This window comes from Pongo pygmaeus, chromosome 18 (assembly GCF_028885625.2).
Source record: "Pongo pygmaeus isolate AG05252 chromosome 18, NHGRI_mPonPyg2-v2.0_pri, whole genome shotgun sequence".
Lineage (NCBI taxonomy): Eukaryota > Metazoa > Chordata > Mammalia > Primates > Hominidae > Pongo > Pongo pygmaeus.
The window spans coordinates 12,799,267-12,820,424 of NC_072391.2; the positions used below are offsets into that span (position 1 = coordinate 12,799,267).

The 21,158-nt window shown below is 47.5% G+C and overlaps 1 protein-coding gene across 13 annotated transcripts in view; it reads left to right on the forward strand.

Moving 5' to 3' along the window:
- The window catches only part of CLEC16A (C-type lectin domain containing 16A), a 231,993-nt gene that overhangs the window by 104,831 nt on the left and 106,004 nt on the right, over positions 1–21,158 (forward strand). For 7 of the 13 annotated variants that reach the window (XM_054452621.2, XM_054452616.2, XM_054452624.2 and 4 more), the window contains exons 17-18: positions 2,358–2,486; positions 11,764–11,884. In XM_054452621.2, coding sequence (XP_054308596.1) covers positions 2,358–2,486; positions 11,764–11,884 — 250 coding nt within the window. Of the gene's footprint in view, positions 1–2,357; positions 2,487–7,937; positions 7,974–11,763; positions 11,885–21,158 lie in introns of all 13 variants that reach the window. The other 6 variants (XR_010124241.1, XM_063654106.1, XM_063654107.1 and 3 more) reach the window with 1 other exon arrangement.

Consider the following 21,158-nt stretch of genomic DNA (forward strand, 5'->3'; position numbering starts at 1 on the left):
TGCCTCAGCCTCCCGAGTAGCTGGGATTACAGGTGCCCACTACTACACCCAGCTATTTTTTGTATTTTTAGTAGAGACGGGGTTTCACCATGTTGGCCAGGCTGGTCTCAAACCCCTGACCTCGTGATCCGCCTGCCTCAGCCTCCGAAAGTGCTGGGATTACAGGCGTGAGCCACCGTGCCTGGCAATTTTTTTTTAAAAAATCCATAAGGTGGGGGATCCCTACCTCAGAGCCGCCCAGGCTGTATATGAAATAGCCAATAAGAGGCCTCATGGGTCCATACACAACAAATACTTCCTCCCCCTCCCACCACGGGGAGCTTCCCGGGTTTTATTTGTTTGTTTGTTTGTTTTAATCAAGCATGTATTGTGTGTCCTATACAATGCCTGGCATTCCAGAGAAATACAAAGGTGCCACGCCCTTGCTCTGTATCTGAAAATCAGTCCTCAGCCTTCAGGAATGCAGCTTCGGAGTGGAAGGGGGTGGGGACAGGCCCTCCAAGGCCAGCTGCTGTACCAAAGTCAGACCATGACTTGTGACCTTTCCTTCATTTCCCTTATTGCCTCTGGTTTAATGCAAAAGGTTCAGTGAGGTGATGGCCTAGCTCTGCTCCCAGCAGGCTTGAGGGGTTCATTGGGAAGGTTGTAGGGGGCAGCAGGAGTAGAGGGGAAGGGAGCTGCAAGTGAATGAGTGAGGCAGGAGCTGCCACCCCTGCTGGGATAGAGGATTTGGAGGGAGGGACCTCAGGCTCCTGGAGGAAAGTACTTAAAGTGTCCAAAAGAAAAACGCAAGCAGCATGCACCAAGTGGCTCCTTGGCCCCCTGGCCTGTTCACCGGGTGTCTCAGTATGTTTTCTGCAGCTATAACAGAATACCACAGACTTAATTTATAAAGAAAAGAAATTTCTTACAGTTCTGGAGGCTGGGAAGTCCAATATCAGGTGCCAGCATTTGGCGACGGCCTTCTTGCCACGTCATCCGATGGTGGAATGCAGAGGGGCAAGACAGAGCAAGAGGGAACAGAACTCACTCTTATAACAAACTCACTCTCACTATTATTGAGCCACACCTACGATAACAACATTACTCCATTCGTGAGACCTAATCCCGTCTTGTTAGGCCCTACCTCTCAGCACTGTCACACTGGGGATTAAATTTCCTACACGTGAACTTTGGGGGACACGTTCAAACCATAGCACCAAGTGTCTGGGCCGCTGGGCCCTGCCTACATCCCTGCCCTATGTAGTCAGCTTTACCTAGCAGGAGGGGGAAAGTGGTATGTTTGAAGCCCACTTTCTGAAAAGAGAAGACACAAGGAAAGCTTGTGATGTTTGAAAGAGTAAAATGAATTCTGCAGAAAGCTTACCCTTCCTCTGTGAAGCCAGGGAAATGAAGTGTTAGTGTTCACCAGCACGTGTGCATTGATTACTACTGATGCAGCAGAGATCTGGGAGAGGTGGCAGGGAGGGGATGTCACCCTATGTCTTAGTCATCAAAGAAGGCTTCGCAGAGGTGGTGTGGAAAGAGGCAGGCAGCTCTGGCCCAGTGGCCGTGGGCATGCGCCTTTCCTCCTCTGAGCTCAGTGTCCCTTTCATGATGGGCCCACCAGCACCTGCCGTCCAGCAGGAGGTGATCCCAGCATGTGCCTGGCACTTAGTAGATGCTCCAAAAATAATTGTGTTATATTATCTCAGGTAAGATGTGAAGGGGACAAGGAAGGAAGGGGAAACATTGGTCCTAGGGTGGGAATCCCAGAGGCCCTGGAGCAAGACAGGCCTGGGCTCATGTCTCGGCTCTGCCACCCACCAGCTGAGTGACCTTGGATCCATTTTTCTGCTTCTCTGAGACTGTGTTCCCTCATCAGCAAAGTGGGAAGCAGCTCCTCAAAAGCCCTTAGGTCACAGCCTGCGGCGGAATCAGCTCTCGTTAAACAGAAGCTGCCATCACCACAGCTGTTATCATCACTGGAAGGACAGAGAGGAGGAAGCAGGTGGCAGACGGGCTTGCACCCACAGGGATAAAGCATACCTGGCCTCTTACTGAGAATCCCTGTCCCTGCTGAGGTGGAGAGGGAATGCGAAGAGGAGCAAGCTTTTCACAGCAAGGATGCAATTTCTCAAGAGTCTGAGCTGCTGCTTCAATAAAAGGAAAAATCTGCAATTTAGAAAACCAAAAGGCATATTGCTCCCTTATCTGGCTGCCTCCATGCTTTAGTTCAATCTAAATCCAGGGTTTAGATCACTCATTTACATTTACTAAATACGGGTGAAGGCGAGGGGCCTGTGTAACCTCCCACGGCCCCTTCCTCCTTCCAAGTAAGGGACCTGCTTTGAGGTTTCCTGTAATGTCTCTTCTAGATGAAGCCTATGAACGTGGAATATCTCATGATGGACGCCTCCATCCTGCTGCCCCCAACAGGCACACCACTGACGGGCATTGACTTCGTGAAGCGGCTGCCATGTGGCGATGTAGAGAAGACCCGGCGGGTGAGTGAGCGCAGGACCTGTCATCTCCTGGGCCACTGTTCTCCAGAACCACTCCCAGACCAGGGAGGAAAGGGCTGCTTTGTCAAAGTCAAGAGCCTGCCCTCAACACAGCTTAGACAGTGGATAGAGTACCCACTTGCCCCCAGGCATGACTTTCCAAGGCGTGTTGCCCTTTGGAAAGTGGGGTTTGGCATTCCGTTGAATCTGGCACCCAATGTTGGCTGCAGAGAGGTAGCCTTCACCAGTACAGACAGACTCAAGCCCTGAGCTCAGTGGAAGGCAGTGGGGCCAGGTTTCTGTGAACTGTGGGGGGTGAGCACGGTACACCCAGTGCAGGTGAGGTTGTAGCCCAGCGGTCTCAGGACCCCCAGAGATAGTGCGATGTTAAGGCATCTACCTGATCTTGGGACACAGTCAAATTTGACTTGGGACACAGTCAGATTAAACGTGAATCTCACCAGCCTGCAGGAGAGATAATGTGTGAAAAGATTAGTTCTCAGAACCAGCTGCAGTGTGTGCTTCCGTTATCAACCCTTTTTTTCCGAAGCAGGCACTCTAGGAAGCAGCGTCCGCAGGGGTGTTCATGGTATTTTATCTCCCGGGTAAGATCAGAGTTTCTTTCTTAGAAAGCACCATCACCTTTTCCTAGAAAATCATTCCCTGGAGACATGAGTATTTGTGGATAGTTTAGAGGAATTCATTGCACACAGCTCCCCCTGTCAGCCTGTATCATCTGAGTTAATTCGTGTGTGACAGAGGTGTTTCACTTTTGGATTTTGCAAAACAGGAATGACCTGTCATTTGCACCTCAGACACGAGGAGTCTGAACCTTCCTCCCTGCAGCTGGTGGTTCTACCTCGGAGGCCTGGGGGTGCAGAGGAAGTGGGACCCATGTGTCTTGATTCAATCCACATTTCCAACTGTCTGACCAAACCCACAAGCCTCACCGCAGGACCCACCCTGTCCGGACCACTGACGCCTTCCTTCCACATCCTCCCAGCCAGGCACACGATTCTGTTTGTGGGTGGCAGTGTTTGCACTGGACATCCTGGCATCAGCTTTCACTGGAGGACTAGTTCTGACAGATGTGTATGTGTTGCTTCATGATGCTGACGTGCCCACCCCCAGCCAGGGCTACAGCATCCTGTGCCAAGAAGGCCCCACCTGAGAGATCCCCCCACGCCCCTGAGCCAGAAGGTCCAGAGTACTGAACGCTGAGCACTGCTGCTCTGGATTCCACTTTGCCTTTTTGTTGTTGTTGTTGTTGTGTTTTTTTGTTTTTGTTTTTGTTTTTGGAGGCTGCAGTGAGCTGTGATCCACCCTGGAGTGCAGTGGTGTGATCATAGCTCACTAGAGCCTCAAACTCCCGGGCTCCAGCCACCCTCCCACCTCAGCGTCGGTAGCTGGAACTACAGGCACAAGCCACCACACCTAGCTAATTTTTAAATGTTTTATAGAGATGAAGTCTTGCTAAGTTACCCAAGTTAGTCTTGAACTCCTGGCCTCAAGCCATCCTCCTGCCTTGGCCTCCCAAAGTGCTGAAATTACAGACGTGTACCACCACACCCAGCCCACACTCTACCTTTTGGTTCACAGTTCATCAGAGTTGTTCTTACCACTTCTATGAACACATAGCCTCTGTTATGAAGTAGATCAATTCAAATCGGTTCTTTATGTGGATTTCCTCGTTAAATTCTATAACCATCCTAGGAGATTGGCACTATTATTATCCCCGTTTTACAGAGGAAGAATTTTTTTTTTTTTTTTCGAGACAGCGTCCTGCTCTGTCACCCAGGTTGGAGTGCAGTGGTGCCATCTTGGCTCACTGCAACGCACTCTGCCCCCCTGGGGTCAAGTGATCCTCCCACCTCAGCCTCCTGGGTAGCTGGGATTACAGGTGTGTGTGCCCACCACACTCGGCTAATTTTTGTATTTTTTATAGAGATGGGGTTTTGCCATGTTGCCCAGGCTGGTCTTGAACTCCTGGACTCAAGCGATCCGCCTACCTCGGCCTCTCAAAGTGCTGGGATTACAGATGTGAACCACCATGCCCTGTCCACAGAGGAAGAAATTGATGGATGGAGAGGTCCAGTGATTTGCTCAAGGTCACCCAGCTAGTGAGTAGCTGAGCCACCAGTCAGCCCAGGCAATGTGGCCCCAGAACCTAGACTCTTAGGCATTCTGACCCACTGCTTCCCACACTGCCTTCTTCAGATCTGCTGGCTCTGCTCGGGACACTGGGACATCAAAAACACAGCCCCAGTGCTGAAGAAATCAGAGCCTAGAGGTCAAAGTGGGAAGAGACAGTGGCAGGCCATGTGGCTCAGGCCGTTATTCAAGCAGCATTAGATCAGGTCACTAATCCCACCTGGAGCAGGAAGTGGGACAGATGTCAGATAGGGAGGCACAGGCCCCGAGACAGGTGGCACATTCTGGCACCAACATGGCGGTGATTGCTGCTGGAGCCCACAGTGGGATGTGATGAGGCTGGGGGTGCTGGCAGGAGCCAGATCATGCCTTGGAGCCCCTTGGGAACCTTGGCTGTCACCTCTTCACACTGTTTCATGACCTCATGCCCTGCTGGGCTGGGACAGATGGTCCTGATCCACAAGCGAGAGATGGGAGAAATGCAGGGGCGAGTGTGTCAGGCATGTGGCGGAAGGGAGGTTGCTTCTTGTCTACTCTGAGCTACTGTCTCTTCATCTGTCAAGTAAAATGTGCCTGCCTTTCCAGAGTTATTGTGAGGACTCAGCAGCAAGCCAATGGCAGGTCTTGGTGATAGTCTTTTTGCCCCTCACATGTCACATAGTTGCAGGTTCCCAGGGCTGTGCTGCCCACCTCCCTTGTCCTGGATAGGATGCACAGCCCAGTGGCTGGCTGAAGCACAGATAAAGAATATCTCAGCTTCCCTAGAGTCTCTTTGCCTGTCTGACAATTTCCAAAAGCAACTCTCAAGTCCTCCCAGGGTCCCTGGGTAGCAGAATGATATAAAAGAGGCCAGGCTACCTCAAAGCCAAGGCATCCACTTTAGAAAAGCTTCCTTTGTGACTTTAAGAATTTCTTTCTGAAGGGTAGCTTTGGCCACTCATCTCACTACGGTTCCTGTTGCAAGGGAGCCATCTGGAATCACCCAGAAGCTTAGCTCCTCAAGCCCACTTCAGAAATCAGAACACACCAATGTGCTTTGAATTTGAGCTAACGGAAGTTACATGGTTTAGCAAGCAATTGAGGGCTTATGTGGTTCGTTACAAGTTTTTTGCTTGTATCCAAAGAACATTCCAAGCTACCCCTTTGGATTCAAAGGTTTTCTTTCTTTTCTTTTTTTTTCCCCCCCCACCAAGTAGACTTTTTAAAGGAGGCTGATCCTTTTTAGAAACTCCATCCTTTATTTTCCTTAAGGACTTGTCAAAGAGGTTCAAACAATTCTTCCTGGCAAATCATTCCTAAATATTCATAGATTCATCAAAGAGCTGCTAGATTCTTGCTATGTGCCAAATACTGTGTTAGCCTTGGGGGTGAAGAAATGAGCGAGCACACGTCCCTGCCTTCTGGACCACTCTTTTTACCTAGAGAGGTAAAGTTTATTAACAAGTAAGAGAATAGCAAGTTTGGTATCAACCCACAGTCAGAGCTCTGGAGGAAAGAAATAGCATGCCGTAGCCGGGGGCTGAGGAGCAGTCCTCCTGCAGATAGAGTGATCGGAAGAGCTGCTCTGCAGAGGTGACATCTGAGCTGAAACCTGGAGCACGAGGAGGAGCCAGGAAGGTTAAAGTGATAAAGGAGGCACTTTCCAAACAGGGAACAGCACACGTCCGGTCCCTGAGATGCCACCAAGTGTGGCATGTTCAAGGAGCATAGTAAGGGAGGGAGGGGCAGGGGCGCAGCTACAGGAGAGGATGGTGGCAGCGCTTTGCAGGCAGTGGGGAGGCATCTCACGATAACGCCGTTTTCCCTCTTGCTTTTTTTTTTTTTTTTTTTTGAGACGAGTCTCAGTCTGTCACCCATGCTGGGGTGCAGTGGCATGATCTCGGCTCACTGCAACCTGCTCCTCCTAGGTTCAAGTGATTCTCCTGCCTCAGCCTCTAGAGTAGCATGAGTCACCACGCCCAGCTGATTTTTAAATTTTTTTTGTATTTTTAGTAGAGACTGGGTTTCCCCAATCTGTTGGCTAGGCTGCTCGCAAACTCCTGAACTCAGGTGATCCACCTGCCTCAGCTTCCCATATTGCTGGGATTACAGGCATGAGCCACCATGCCCAGCCCCCTCTTGCATTTTAAAAACCACATCACTTATTCTTTCTTTCAACGTAGTTGTTGAACATATTCTAGGTGTCAGGCTCTGAGTAAGATGCAAGACTAGAACGGTGAGCAAATAATATAAAATAAGACCAAAACAGCAAGGGGGCCACTGAGCCATGCCAGCTGAGAAGGAAAATTCATGTTGGAATGAAGGTCACTGGAGCTGTTGGGGTCCAGTGAGAACATTGGAGCAGAACTTTGGGCTTAGACTGGACCCACCCCACATGTAGGGGGACCTGAGAGAAGCGGTGAAGAAGGAAAACAGTGGTGTCAGTCAGACCAACCGCGGGTCACATCCCAACTCCAGCTGCATGACCTTGAGCGAGCCACTCACCCTCCCGGAACCTCAGGTCCCTCGTGGGTCTTGCCTCTCAGCTGTTGCCCAGAGTAGACGAGCGTGGCTGTGAAGTGACAAGCCCAGGGCCTGGCAGACAGTAAGTGCTCAGGAACCATTGTCTGAACAGAAATGGAGCAGTCTAGTATGTAAGGTGGGAAAGAAATAGGGTCTTTCATGATCTAAATCTACCGAAGCTTAATGCCAGAGAAGAAAGAGTTAGGAATAGGATTTTTTGGTGAATATCAAAATCCAAGTTTAAGCCACTAGCCATCTGTATATAGTCATCTTGGAAGCGGTTATGAAACACCCATATTTGCACAAGGTTTTATTTGTCCCCACATTGTTTCCCTGTTCCTTTGTAAAACCACAAGCAGTTTTTGTGTTTATCACTATTGGCCTTGAGGAAATAGAATATTTTGCTTTATTTTTTTGATGTGTATTATACATTAAAGAAAATACAATAACATCTCATACAATTTCAAAAGTAAAGGGGAAAGAATTTCCCATGATTTCATCACCCTAAACAAACAGTACTTAGACATCTTTTGTGCTCCTCCTATCTTTGTCTGTAAAAAGAGTGTACCATGGTCTTGCTTTCATCCCTTCTTTTTCTTTCTTTTCGTCGTAGCACAAGAAGTTTTTCATGTTGTCATAGTTTAAATAAGTCTGATTTCTTGTGGCCTCATAAAGGTTTATCTGGCATTTTCTTGCAAGTAGACATTTTGGTTGCTCCCAGTATTACATTATTTTCAACTAAACTATAATGAGCAGCTTCACGAATACAGTGTTTTTCTTTCTTTTGAATTATTTCTTTAGGATAAGTTCCCAGAAGCGGAATTTCTGGTTCAAAGGGTATGAATGTGTTTTTTTCATGACTCTCTGCATATTGCCAAATTGCTTTCCCGATGGGTTGTGCCCACATTAAACTGCTTCGGCACTCTTTTAAGAATGACTGACTTTCACAGCTACATGGCCTCAGTGGGCTTCTAACCTGAGCGACTGTCGCCTAAACTAGGCAGCTTGCACATGCAGCAAGGAAGCAGGAGGGTGAAAACCAAGCCTTTGTTCCAGGCCAGCTCCTAGGCTCAGCACATCACCGGTGCATCCCGTTGTACCTGCATGGTGGGTGCCCCATTTCCAGAGCACAAGCCTGGGCTTGGGCACTTCATGTGATTACCAAGCCCCAGTGTGTCTGACTACAGAGCCACCCACCTTCCCCTGCTCATTGGACTGATTCCCCGGTGACATTGAGTTTGCCAGAGTTTGCTTCCAGACTCATTGAAGCAAAGAAACTGGAGAAATCTCTTTATATTTGAGCTTGGTCAGCTGTCATCCTTTTCAAAATCTAACCTTGTTCTTCCTGGGTCAGTCCTTCCTGATATTCTATGGAAGAATCTGAAAGAATAATAATTTATTTTTCCTTTTTAATAATACTTTTAAATTTGCATCTTTATTTAGCAAAGAAAAGCACTCAATAAAACCCTGGGTCCCAAGCCTTAAATCTTTTGGAGGTCAAGGAGTGTGGTTGGAAGAACACAGAGCTTGGAATCTAGTTATTCACTGAGTGACCTTGGGCAGGCTGCCTGTCATTGCTCGGCTTTGGTTTCCCCATCTGTAAAATAGGAACCATGCAGGGTCATTAAAAGCTTAAATGAGACAACACCGTACAGCTGGCATAGTACCCAGCAGGCCATGGGGAATCAGAGAGTGGTTATTGTTCTGGGTGTGGTGGGGGTGAATTTTATGGCTCTTATGCTCATATTTTAGATTTCTTTTGTGAATTTACAGAGTTGTGGGGCTGCCCAATGTGCCTACCTGGCCCTTATAACCCCCCTACCCCCATGGGAGCCCAGGTTTTGCCTCGAGTGGAGCTTCCTGCTCTGTGGGAATCAGCCCTCCTCACATTCATGGGCATGGCTTCTCATGTGTCCTTCCTTCTCTTAGCAGTTGGGACAGGAACCAGGAAAAACATTGAGGGATTTTATTGTACAGTCATCCCTCGGTATCCATGGGGAATTGGTTTTAGGACTCCCCCAAGGATACCAAAATCCACAGATGCTCGAGTCCCTTATATAAACGGCATAGTGTTTGCATATAACCTATGCACATCCTCCTGTAGACTTTAAATCGTCTCTAGATTACTTATAATACCGAGTACAATGTAATGCTGTGTAAATAGTTTGTTATACTGTATTGATTAGGGAATAATGAGGAAAAAAGTCTGTACAAGTTGAGTACAGATGCAACCCTTTTTTTTTTTTTTTTAATATTTTTGATCTACAGTTGGTTGAATCCACAGATATGGAACCCATGGATACAGAGAGCCGACTGTATGTGTTTTATATTCTGTTTTATATTTATGATGATGATTGTTATTATCCATGTGTTGTTTGCAAGGCAAAAGCAGATATTGGCCTATATTGGGAGCCAAATTCTGAACTTTTAAAGTATTTATTGGAAGGTTATAGTTTTTCAGAGTGGTGGGCTGCAGAAAGCCACACGTTTCTATTTTCTCATCCACCTGCTCTGGTCCTGCATGAGCTATTTGCCTTCAGAACCCCGAGAGGAACGGGCGTTTGGGCACAGAAATGAGCGTCTCCTTGACTTGGACCTGGTTGATGGGCATTTTCCTTTCTTCCTCATCCTCGTGGTCATGACTCCTTATTTGAGAGCTCAAGCGGCCAAACATTTCAAGTGACCACCCACATCTTGGGCTTTCTGTACTTGAGCTGCCATGGATGTTTAAGTTTCCTGGTGCACTTGGTTAAGTGACACACGTGTCATACGTTCCTGAGTTCACAACCAGCTCAGCCACTTAGCAGACGTGTGAGCTGAAATAACTCTGCCCCTCTCAGCTCTGTTTCTTCGTCCATAAAATCTTCAGGTTACAATAAGGTGCCCACAGTTCCTGCCACCCCATAGGTAAGCACCTGTAAAACAGAAGTAAAATAAATAGAAGTTGTTTTGAATTTTTAATGGAACTACACTTCTTTTTCTTCTGATTGTTACAGATGTCTTTATGAAGACTGTACTTCTAAAAACTGTTGACAATCAGATACGAATGCTACCACCACCATCATCATCATTGTAACATAAGAGCTGATCTTTCTCCAGTGCTTTATAGTTTACAGAGGACTGCACTACCTTAGCATAGGGCCAGGAGATAGGACTGCTTTTCCAGTTCCAACATTAGGAAATTGCTCCAAGGTCTCCCACTGGTTAGGGCGCAAGGCAACACTGGGTGTAAGCAGGCTGACCAGCTCCTCATTGCCTGGGGTGTGAGGAGGCAGTGTGAGTGCACCTCTTTGCAGACAGTAATTTGGCCCCTTTCTAGTTTTGGGAGGCACACTGCTGTATAGAGGGCACCTCCCCTCACCTAGGTCCAGACTGCAGCCTTCAGAGCCATAAACAAGAAGACCCAAAGGCGCACTGGGATTCGCCTTTGCAGCTCCCTAGTGGTGACAGTGATTTGTCCCCCCCACCCCACTGTGCTGGCTGCTTTCCCTCCTGCGTTATCTCAGAACCTCCTAGCAGGCATGCGAGCTATCATGGCCATTTTACAGATGAGGGAAGGAAGCTCACAGAAGTCAGAGGACTTGCCCAGCCTAGTGGAGCTGGGAATCCGATGTAGACCTCATGTGTCTGACTCTGGAGCTGTCCCCATCGGGCACTGCACCCTCAGTCAGGCCCAGCAGCTGTGCCTCAGGGAGAGAGGCCTGCAGGTGGCCTTTTCTATGGACTGCCCCTCTGCTTCCTGGCTCTGGTTGGTGGGCAAGCCTGTCCTGGGACTGGAGGCTACTTTCTGCACACACTCCTCCAGCTGCTGGGACTCTGCTTTGTTTCTGCTCTCTGAAAGTACCTGGTGGCCACGCTATTCTGACCAGACACCACTTCTATGGGCCAGGAATCCCGCTGCTGGTGGATCCGCCTCTGCCCCTGGTCTGCTGGCTGGGAAAGCCTGCGGGGCATTCAGGAAATCAAGGTCACTGCCCACCTGCCAGGTGCGAGGTCTCTGCCCCGTCAGCAGCACACCCCCTGTCGTAAGACCAAGGGACCGGGAGTTGAAGAGACTCACCCAGGAGTAGGATTTTCCTCAGGTCTCAGGCCCTGCAGCCCACAGGCATTTCATTTCACCCTCTTCTGTCTGCCCCACCCCTGTATTCAGTAGGTAGTACCTTGAAACGCTTTTGGAGTAATTGGGTTTTCCAGAGCCCATGCTGGTTTGGTTGGGACAGACTCACGGTCTAGCCCTTGCTAGAAGCATGGCCTGGGCAGGTCACTTCACCTTCTTAGGTCTCAGCTGCCTGGTCAGTGAAATGGGGCTGACTGCTGGGCAGGGATATTATGAAGGTGACCTGATACTTGGGGACAAGGTCCTGGCAGATGGCAGGTGCTCAGTTCAGGTAAAGTAACCCAAACCTGAACCTGTGGCTAACTGAAAACAGGCTACTCCCCCTTTGATTTTTTTTTTTCTGTCTTGTTATAAAAGCACGTACCAGAATCACAACACCCGAAGACGTGGGCTTTATTGCGTTTCTTTCTTTTTTAATAGAGAGTCATTGTGTCATTTCTTGATGTGGGGCATCTCACTGAAATGACTCTGCAATCTCACTCTTCTCTGCTCTCTGAACTGTTGGTCCAGGCCATTCGGGTATTCTTCATGCTGCGTTCCCTATCACTGCAATTGCGAGGGGAGCCTGAGACACAGTTGCCGCTGACTCGGGAGGAGGACCTGATCAAGACCGATGATGTCCTGGATCTGAGTGAGTTGGCTGCTCTGAGTCACAGCAGCGGGCTGGGGGACATGGGACATGGGACACCACTCTGCTGATTCACACGCCGCTGGGAGGGTCAGTGTGCAACCTACATTTTGTACTATCGTTGAGCTGTGACCTTGAGCCAGCGGTGTGCATGTCCCATGCAGGTTTTGAAGACAAGGCCCCCGGGTTCTCTGAGATCAGTTTGAGGGTTCTGCTTTCACAACCAGCTGGTTCTCTAAAAAGTCTCTGCAGAGCAACTGGGGGCTCAAGCAAGGGTGAACAAACTCCAGGGTTCCTGTCCTCCCTATAAACATAGTGGCATCAGTTTGGTTGGTTTTATATATTAAGCATTTTCTATATGATTCCAATGATAAAAGGGTTCTGCTGCTAAAGAAAGAAACTTGTAAAAAGCAAATCACCAGTGTTTAGGTAAGGATGAAGGCTTTGGAGGCTGGAGAACCATGTGCTCAGTCCGTAACCTTGAGCTACTTGTTCCGCTGTGTAGTGCCTCATTGTTCTCATCTGCAGCATGAGGCTCAGCTTTAAAGGAGACGATGGGCATAAAGCCTGACCATGTTCCTGAAACCCCTCTCGTATTTGTATAGCTTTCTCTTCCCTCCATTTGCTACAGGGCACAGGCACACTAATGAGCAGCATGGTTTTCTGTTTCTTAACGGCATTGTGGCATATTAGGAGTCTTTGGTTATAAGAGACAGAAAACCCAACTTAGGCCAGCTTAAGGAAAAGAAAGGGAAATTGGCTGATGTCACTGGGAAGTCCAGGAGTAAGCTACCTTCAGGCATGGCTGGATCCGGGTGCTCAGACAGTGTCATCAGGAAGCTGCCCTCCTCCATCTCTCAACTCTGCTTTCCTCTGTTCATCCTCAGGAGGGATCTCATCAGGTAGTGGCAAGATGGCCTTCAGCAGCCCCAAGATTTGTTGAGCCAGCTGCACAGCCCTGATGGAAAGAGAAGCTTCTCTTTCCCTTTAATTCTCTAAAGTCTGGGGTAGAGGTGTTATTGGCCTAGCTTGGGCCACGTGACCATCCCTGAACCAGCCAGTGGTCAGAGGAATGTGACTCACTGATTGTCTAAGCTGGGGTCGCATGCCCAGCCCTGGAGCTGGGAGGGAGGGCCAGTTCCTTTTGAACCCCCATCACCTGAGAGAGGGAAGAGGCGGCTCTCAAAGGAAAAACACCAAAGAAGGGATGGTGGCTGGGTGGGCAGAAACAGCACAGGGCCACTCTCTGTAGCACTGTTGTTGCTGTTTTAAATCAGCTTTATTAAGATATAATTTACATACAAAAAAATTCCTCAAGCGTTAGTGTATAATTCAATGAGTTTTGACACAACTATAGAGTTGTGATCTAGACCCTGCTTTGTATTCCCTTGAACAAATGACTAGACCCCCACAGCCTCCGTTTCCTCTCCTGTAAAACGAGATGGTCTTTCTTAAAGTACAGAGTTGTTTTCAGGATTGAATGAAATAGACTATGAAATATCACGTGACCAAGCATAGTGCCTACTGTGTAACTGTACTCAGCAAACTGTAGTCAGTATTACAGGAGGTCATGCGTGTGAAGAGCATAGCATGCCGCGTGACATGTACGGGTTCTCAGTGAATGAGTATTGTGTGTTACCTGGTTGTCTAGTTTCTTTTTCTGGCCTCGTTTATGTTTTATCTTTCCCTTTCTTGGAAGAATAAAGCAGCTGTGACACCTCTCTGCCTGCTGCCCAACTCCTTTGGCCCTTTTGCCCTTGAGAAATGGCCACAGGAATTTCTCTAAGGGCTTAAATTGATCAAGTTGGCTGCAAAGAATCATAAACCAGTCTTTCTCTGATTTGATTCAAGGAGAGAAAGAGCTTGCTTTGGGGGGGGGGTAGGGGAGGGCAGTGGGGGAGGGCAGTTCATCAGGGCAGCAAGAATGTTTGCATCCGTGAAATGGAATTAAATTTTATGCTGGGAGTTCACATTCCTTCCCTCCTCCTCCTAGGAATGGCCTGCTGGAATAAAGGTTAAAAGTTTTTCACTTATCAATTTCAACTGATTAGATTGCTAGTTGAGATCACTTAACTGAGACTTTTTGGGTAGTTGGCCATTAAGAAAGTAATGGCTGTTTGTCTTTGCCCAGCCTGATTGCAAATTATGTCTTTTGCTAAGGACGGCGACATTCAGAAAATACTAGGGATTATGGAAGCACGTGGTACTAGGATAAGATATGCCTGTGTTGTTGGTTTATTTGTTTTTTTTCTTTTCTTTCCCTTTTTTTTTTTTTTTTTTTTTTTTGAGGGAGGGATTGTAAATGCTGGAGTTTCTCCTCACCTTCCATTGCAGGGGAAAATCACCCTACTGTGCAATCTGACCAGATGCCTTCTGTATACAAAATACAGGTGAAGGACAGGTGAAGCCATTCTTGCTTGCTGCATGACTGGAAGCTGGGCATGTTTTTGTCTCCCTGATGAAATTGAGAAAGCTGACTTGGGGAGATATGTTAGGGACTGCTCATCATTTACCTGACTCGATGTGGTCTGGTAGACTTAAAGGAGTGCTATCGCCACACAGCAGGAAGAGGTGGCATAAAGTGTATTCACTGCCCTTGTCACACTTCAGTAAGAAACAACAGCGTAAAGGATATTCCCCAGAAGCCACCCCAAGTGCTTGCTGACCAGCAGCAGGTCTCTCGGCTGGGTGTGACAGCCGAGCTCCAGCATAAAAGGTGGCTTCTCATGGGGAGCATCAAAGATGTGGTCACCACTCAGGAAAGAGGCAAACTGGTCATGCTTAAAGTGAAGCCTGTTTTGTTTTTCACTAGAGAGGAGAGTGGCAGAGGGCAGAGGTCAGGAACTGGCAGCCACGTGTGCCACATCTGCTGGAGTGATGGGGGGCTGGGGTGGGAAGGAAGAGAGAGAGGAAGGGAGGGAGGAAAGTGGAAGGAAGTTGAAGGGAAGGAGGGATTGGAGGAAGAAAGGGGAAGGGAGGGAAGGGAAGAGGGGAGGAACTAGAAAAAACAGTCGATTTCTAGAGAAAATAGCATCATGAATCTCCATATACCCAGCCCTCAGCTTCAACAGTTTTTACCATTTAGCTAAGTTTTATTTTATCTGCCCTTCCAATCTGTCTATTTAAATTACACCACCCACCCATACAGTGTATTAAAGCAAATGGAAGACATCAAGACATCGTGTTATTACATCTAGAAATACCTCTCTCTAACAGAGAAGGACTTTGTATTATTCCTTTTAATGGAATTGATTGCCACCATTTGCAAACCGAGTGCCTCCCCAGCCCCAGCTGCTTCTTTGGGATGGAGGCCAGGGTGCAGGGGCCTGTAGACAGGGCCTGTGCTCACCCGTGTGCTGCCGCCTGGATCTTGTTGACATTTGATTTTGCAACCGCTGGCATCATTGGAGTAATCATCTTTGTAATCTTCCCCAGAGTCTTCATGCTTGTGAGGCTCACTAGCCTTACCTTTGAAATTGTTCTAGGGCTGGATGTGGTGACTCACACCTGTAATTTCAGCACTTTGGGAGGCTGAAGTGGGAAGATCACTTGAGCTCAGGAGTTCAAGACCAGCCTGAGCCATTATCTTTTACCTGAATTATTGCAATAGTCTCTTGCCCAGTCACTTGCTTCTGCTTTGTCCCCTAGAGTTTATTCTGAGCAGCATGAACGGTCTTCCTTTTAAACTAGAAGCTAGATCATGTTCTTCATTTGTTCAAAGTGGGCTCCCATCCTAATCTGAATAAAAAACAGAGACCTTTACCCTGAGGCTTATCATCTGACACCACCTCCCTGTCTCTGCTTCCTTGCTCTTCTTCAAACACACCTGGCAGGTACCTACCTCAGAGTCTTTGCTCTGACTGTGCCTTCTTACCAACCCCAACCTGCAAACCACTTGTTCCCTAGAACAAGTACACTGGAGGGCACCACGAGGCCCATGAAAAATCACACACAAAAACCATACCCCAAATTCTTGTTCCATGTTTGAAATCCTGACCACATCGCCCTGTTTGTTTATTCTGCATTTGCGGATGAATGTGAATATCATAAAGATTATGCAGGATCCAACTTCCTAGCATTCTGCATGCTTCGCCTCAGCTTCTTTGCAGACAAGAGCTTTTAGGCAGAGTGGAAGTCCCTGGCTGTTTTCATCGGATTGCCTGGAGATTCGTTTCCAGCAAAAGTATTATGAAGCTCCCCAAGCAAGTATGCGGTTTGACTGTCAGTTTGTGAAAATGTGAGCTCATTGATTTCTTTCTCTTGTAAAACCAGTACTAGTTTTGTGGTCCTGTCTGTCAGTTCTGGAAAATTCTCTGTGTTGGCTTATTTTGCTGATGGCCCAGGCATTGTCATGTGCCTCTCATCCTACTGAAAATGAGTGGCATAAATGAGAAAGACAATGAAAAACAAATCCAGAATGCGGAACATTCTAGAAGACAGCCGACCTGAGTTTTTCAAGAATGTAAATGTTGTGGAAGACCAAAAAAGAGGGGGAGGAAGGTAAAGGGGTACTGTTTCTAGATAATTGAAACAAAGTGACATGACAGTTGTCAGCCTGGATTGATCTTGGATTGAGGGGGAAAAGTAGCCTTAAAGGACATTTTTCTGCAAACTGAAGACATTTGCATATGGATTGTGATTGAGTAATGTAATGGAGGTCAATATTACATTTCTTTTTTTTTTTTTTTTTTTTTTTTTTAAGAGACGGGATCTTGCTCTGTTACCCAGGCTGGAGTGCAGTATTGCAACCTGAAACTCCTGGGCTCAAGTGATCATCCCACCTTAGCCTCTTGAGTAGCTGGGACTACAGATGTGCACCACCACACCTGGCTGATTTTTTTTTTTTTTTTTTAAGATGAGATTTCACTGTGTTTACCAGGCTGGTCTTGAACTCCTGGGCTCAAGCAATCCTACTTCAGCCTCCTGAGTAGCTGGGACTACAGGCAGAACCCCTGGCCTGGCTAATATTACATTTCTTGAGTGTGATAATGCCATTGTGGTTCTGTGGGAGTATGTTCTTGTTCTTAGGAAGTATGGGCTGAAGTGTGTAGGGGTAAAGTGTCTGATGCCTATAATGTTGGACTGATTCAGAAGATAAAACTGTGTGTGTGTGCGGGTATAATGAGAGAGCAGACAAATGCAGCCCACTGTCAACAAGTGATGAATCAAGGTGAAGGGCAGATGTTTGTCTGTTACACTGTTGTTTCTTTTTGAGATAGGATCTCGTTCTGTCCCCTAGGCTAGAGTGCAGTGGCACAGTCTTGGCTTACTGCAGCCTCGAACTCCTGGCCTCAAGCGATCCTCCCACCTCAGCCTGTAGCATCTGGGACTACAGGCATGTGCCACCATGCCTGCCTATTTTTTTATTTTTTGTGGAGATGGAGTCTCGCTATGTTGCCCAGGCTAGTCTCCAACTCCTGGCCTCACGTGATCCTCCTACCTCGGCTTCCCAATGTGCTGGGATTACAGGTGTGAGCTGCCACAGCTGGCCTATTCTATTCTTTAAACTTTTATGAGAGTTTGAAAATCTTCAAAATAAAAAGGAAGGGACAAGAGAGAGAGAGATAATCCAGTCCTTGAAAATCCAACATTTAATAGATGGGGAGTATAATGTTTAGGAACTGGAGCCCCAGACTTAGAAAAGCCTGGGTTTTAATTCCTGCTGTATGACCTTGGACAAATTAGTTAACCTCTCTGAGCCTTTCTTCCTCATCTGTAAAGTGGGTCTAATAGTGCCTACCTCAGGACTATTCTGTAGATTAAAAGAGAAAAGTCCATCAGAAATACTCAGCATCACACTAAGTGTACACAGGTGTTTGTAATAGAAACAGTCATTACAATTCTTCCTCTTGACTGCATATTGGGCACTGAAATATGTCTGTTCTCTTTGGAGGGTTCTTTGTAGGAATCCTAACAAAGCACAGCCTCGTGACTGCTTCTGTCCAGGGGACACATTGAAAAGCAGAGGAGGTGACACAGGCTTGTTAACTAGATGATAAGGTTCTTGGAAAGATGACTTTCAGGAAAGTGGGTGCCGTCTGATTGAAGAGCTGAAACCACAGGATGGGGTGGGGACTTGAATCAGACCGAGATGGCTCCTTGGGGGCAATTTAGTTCAAGCATCCAGGCATGGGGCCCCGGAGAAGTGGTTTGCTTAGTGCTGACTCTGAAGTGAACTAATGTTAACATGAAACCCGAGAGGCAAGTATGTACATGGCATTCAAAGAGTTGGATTGCAAGGCGAGTATGGTTTTGTGGCACTTTGGCCTGTTCTCTGCCCCCACCCCTGGGGCCCCGTGTTTTGTCTTTAAAGGAAGCGCAGTCCTCAGTCCTCATGGGGTCGCTCCACAGGTAGACATTTAATGGAGCAGCTGCTCATCACCCGCCCTGCTGACTTGGAATCACTCCTGACCCTCCTCCACCCTCATGATCGGGGGATCATCAGCTCGCTGGACTCCACAGCTCTGCCCCATCCCTGGTCTGGCCTCTCCACACCTCTCCCCTGCCCAGTATCTCCCCCATTCTATCCCAGCCCATGGCCTTGCCCCACACTGCTTCATCCACCCTGATGCCCAGTGTGTAAAAGGTGCCTAACCCGCCATCATGTCCCTGCTTGTAAACTCTCAGATCCCCGCAGTGCAGCGGCCCAAGCTACCCACGACACTCCTCTTCTGCCATATGTCTTGCTGCATCTGCCCGTGCGGTGCCCAGGCTGCTCACAGGCTCCTAGACACAGCCTGCCTGCCCTTGTCGCCCCTGCCTGGATGGCCCTCCCAGCCTCCTTCCTCCTGCTTCACGTGCCTTGTGCACATTTCAGACGTGCACTTACCGCTTTGTATATCCGTAGGGCCTGGCACGTAGTAGACACTGAAGGCTTCTTGGATTGAACTGATTAAAGCTTTCGCAGTCACTGTAATTATTCATAAACACTGAAGGACTTTCATTAACATAGAAGTAGCATTTCCAAATCTCATCTTGAGTAATTTCAGGCAGTTGGATTGTGAGTTAGAAAAATGATGTTTGTTCATCATTACCATACATTTGAATAGTCAGGTTCCCACTGCAGACTTTTTTCCCCCTCTAATGAAATATACCAAGTATCTTAAACCCATCTTGGCATTTTCTAAAAATGTAGATTGTTTTGATTTCAACGGTTGAGCTACCCCAAATTATTTAACCTCTCTAAGGGCTAAAATGCTTCCTCTTTTCTTTTCTTTCTTTTTTTTTCTTTTTCTTTTTCTTTTTCCTTACCCCACTTTGAGACAGGCACCCTGAACTTGACAGATTGGGAAAAAAATCAAGTTTCAGTTAAACCATCAATTCTCTAAGGAAACGGAAAACATGGAATTCACAATGTTTCCCCTCTGTGAATTAAACTTCTTCCCTGTGTACTTGATGAATAATGTTGCTGGCCACTTTTCAGAAATGAAGTAGAAATATGGAGAAATGAAATTTGTATCTTATAAACTGACTGGAAATGTGATTATAATAGAGCTGTCAGTTTTGTTCAAGTGGAAAATTTTTAAGTAAATCCAATTGCAGCATTATTTGGTTCTTTTAAAGGAGAGGGTGATGTAGCTGTTTCCTGTGTATTGATTATTTGATTGGTACCTGTCTGCTGGACCTATTTTTTTTTCTCAGTAGCATTCATTGATGTGGTTTAATGTATATTCCTGTAATCTTTCCCTGTTTTATAAACTTAAAATCATAATTGAGCCACATTAGAGAGACATGTTCTGCTGAGATCACAAGGTCACCTAATGACTGTGCCCTCTTTTGTTGGTGATGTATCGAAGTGGCTGTAGGACAGTTCTTCTGAAAAACACACACACACAAATTATTCTTTTTTCCTCTACAAAGCAGGATTTCTAGATTCAATTCTATGCATTAGAGAAATGAGGCATTTGAGTAGTAGAGACTGTTTGAGCTTTTTTTGCCTATTAAAATCACTGTTTTTAAGCCAGGCACAGTGGCTCATGCCTATAATCCCAGCACTTTGGGAGGCTGAGGTGGGAGGATTGCTTAAGCCCAGGAGTTGGAGACCAGCCTGGGCAGCATAGTGAGACCCTGTCTCTACAAAAATTTTTTAAAAAATTAGCAGTGAGTGCACCACTGCACTCCAGCCTGGGCAATCGAGCAAGACCCTATCTCAAGAAAAAATATCTATATTGTTTCTGCTGAAGGCACTCTACAATTGAAATACTTTTTCAAAATACCAATCCTTCCCACACATTTGGAAATGGGACCATGGTTTTGATTTCTCACATAGGAAGGGACTTAGTGGCTTAGATTTGCTCAAAAAGCAGTAACTTCCGAGGCACATCATCCCTTGGGATGTGGACAGCTTTTGGGTGCAGCTGCACCAGAGGGCTTCCAGGGAGGAGCAGGGGTCCTGCTGGCAGTTGAGTCCCGGCCCAGCACTGTGACCTTGGATGCGTGTGTGTGTGTGTGCGTGTGTGTGTGTGTTTTGAGACATGGTGTCACTCTGTTGCTTTGGCTGGAGTGCGTGGCATAATCATAGCTCTCTGCAACCTTGAAGCCCGGGGCTCAAGGGCTCCTCCCACCTTAGCCTCTAGAGTAGCTGGGACCACAGGCATGTGCTACCATGTCCAGCTAATTTTTAAATGTTTTATAGAGATGGAGTCTTGCTGTGTTGCCCTGCCTGGTCTCAAACTCCTGGGCTCAAGCGGTCCTCTTGCCTCAGCCTCCCAAAGTGCTGGGATTACAGGTGTGAGCCCCTGCGCCTGGCCTTGGCATGTTTTTTGACCAAGGGGAGGATGAGGTGCTTTGGAGGATGAGATGTCAGGAGGATGAGACGCTGCCTATCAGCGTTTAGCACGGTGCCTGGCGTCTTGATAGAGCCCAGTTGACGAGCCCTGGCAAAGAAGCTGGTTTTTGGGTTTCTCATCCAAACCCCACTACTCCTCTGTCAAGAAATGATCACTCTAGTTATTCAGCCAAACCTTGGAATATCCTTGTTTCTTCTCATCCCTGTGATCAAGCTCTTAGCAAATCCTGCCAGCTTAAGCATCACATAGATAGAGAACCCAGCTCCGTCTCACTGCCTTTAGCTCCCCCTGCAGCTGGTGGGGACTCTAGAAACTGGGACTAGGGGGTCAGCTTCCTCCTCTGCCCTTTCCACAGCAACAGCCAGTAGAATCCTTTTAAATAGACGTCAGACCCTTCAGTGGTCCTGGCTTCCCATTGTGGCGTCAGCTCACTGTACCATGTGTGCCCCCCATCTGCTCCTCACTGTGTTAGCCCAGTCATACGGAGC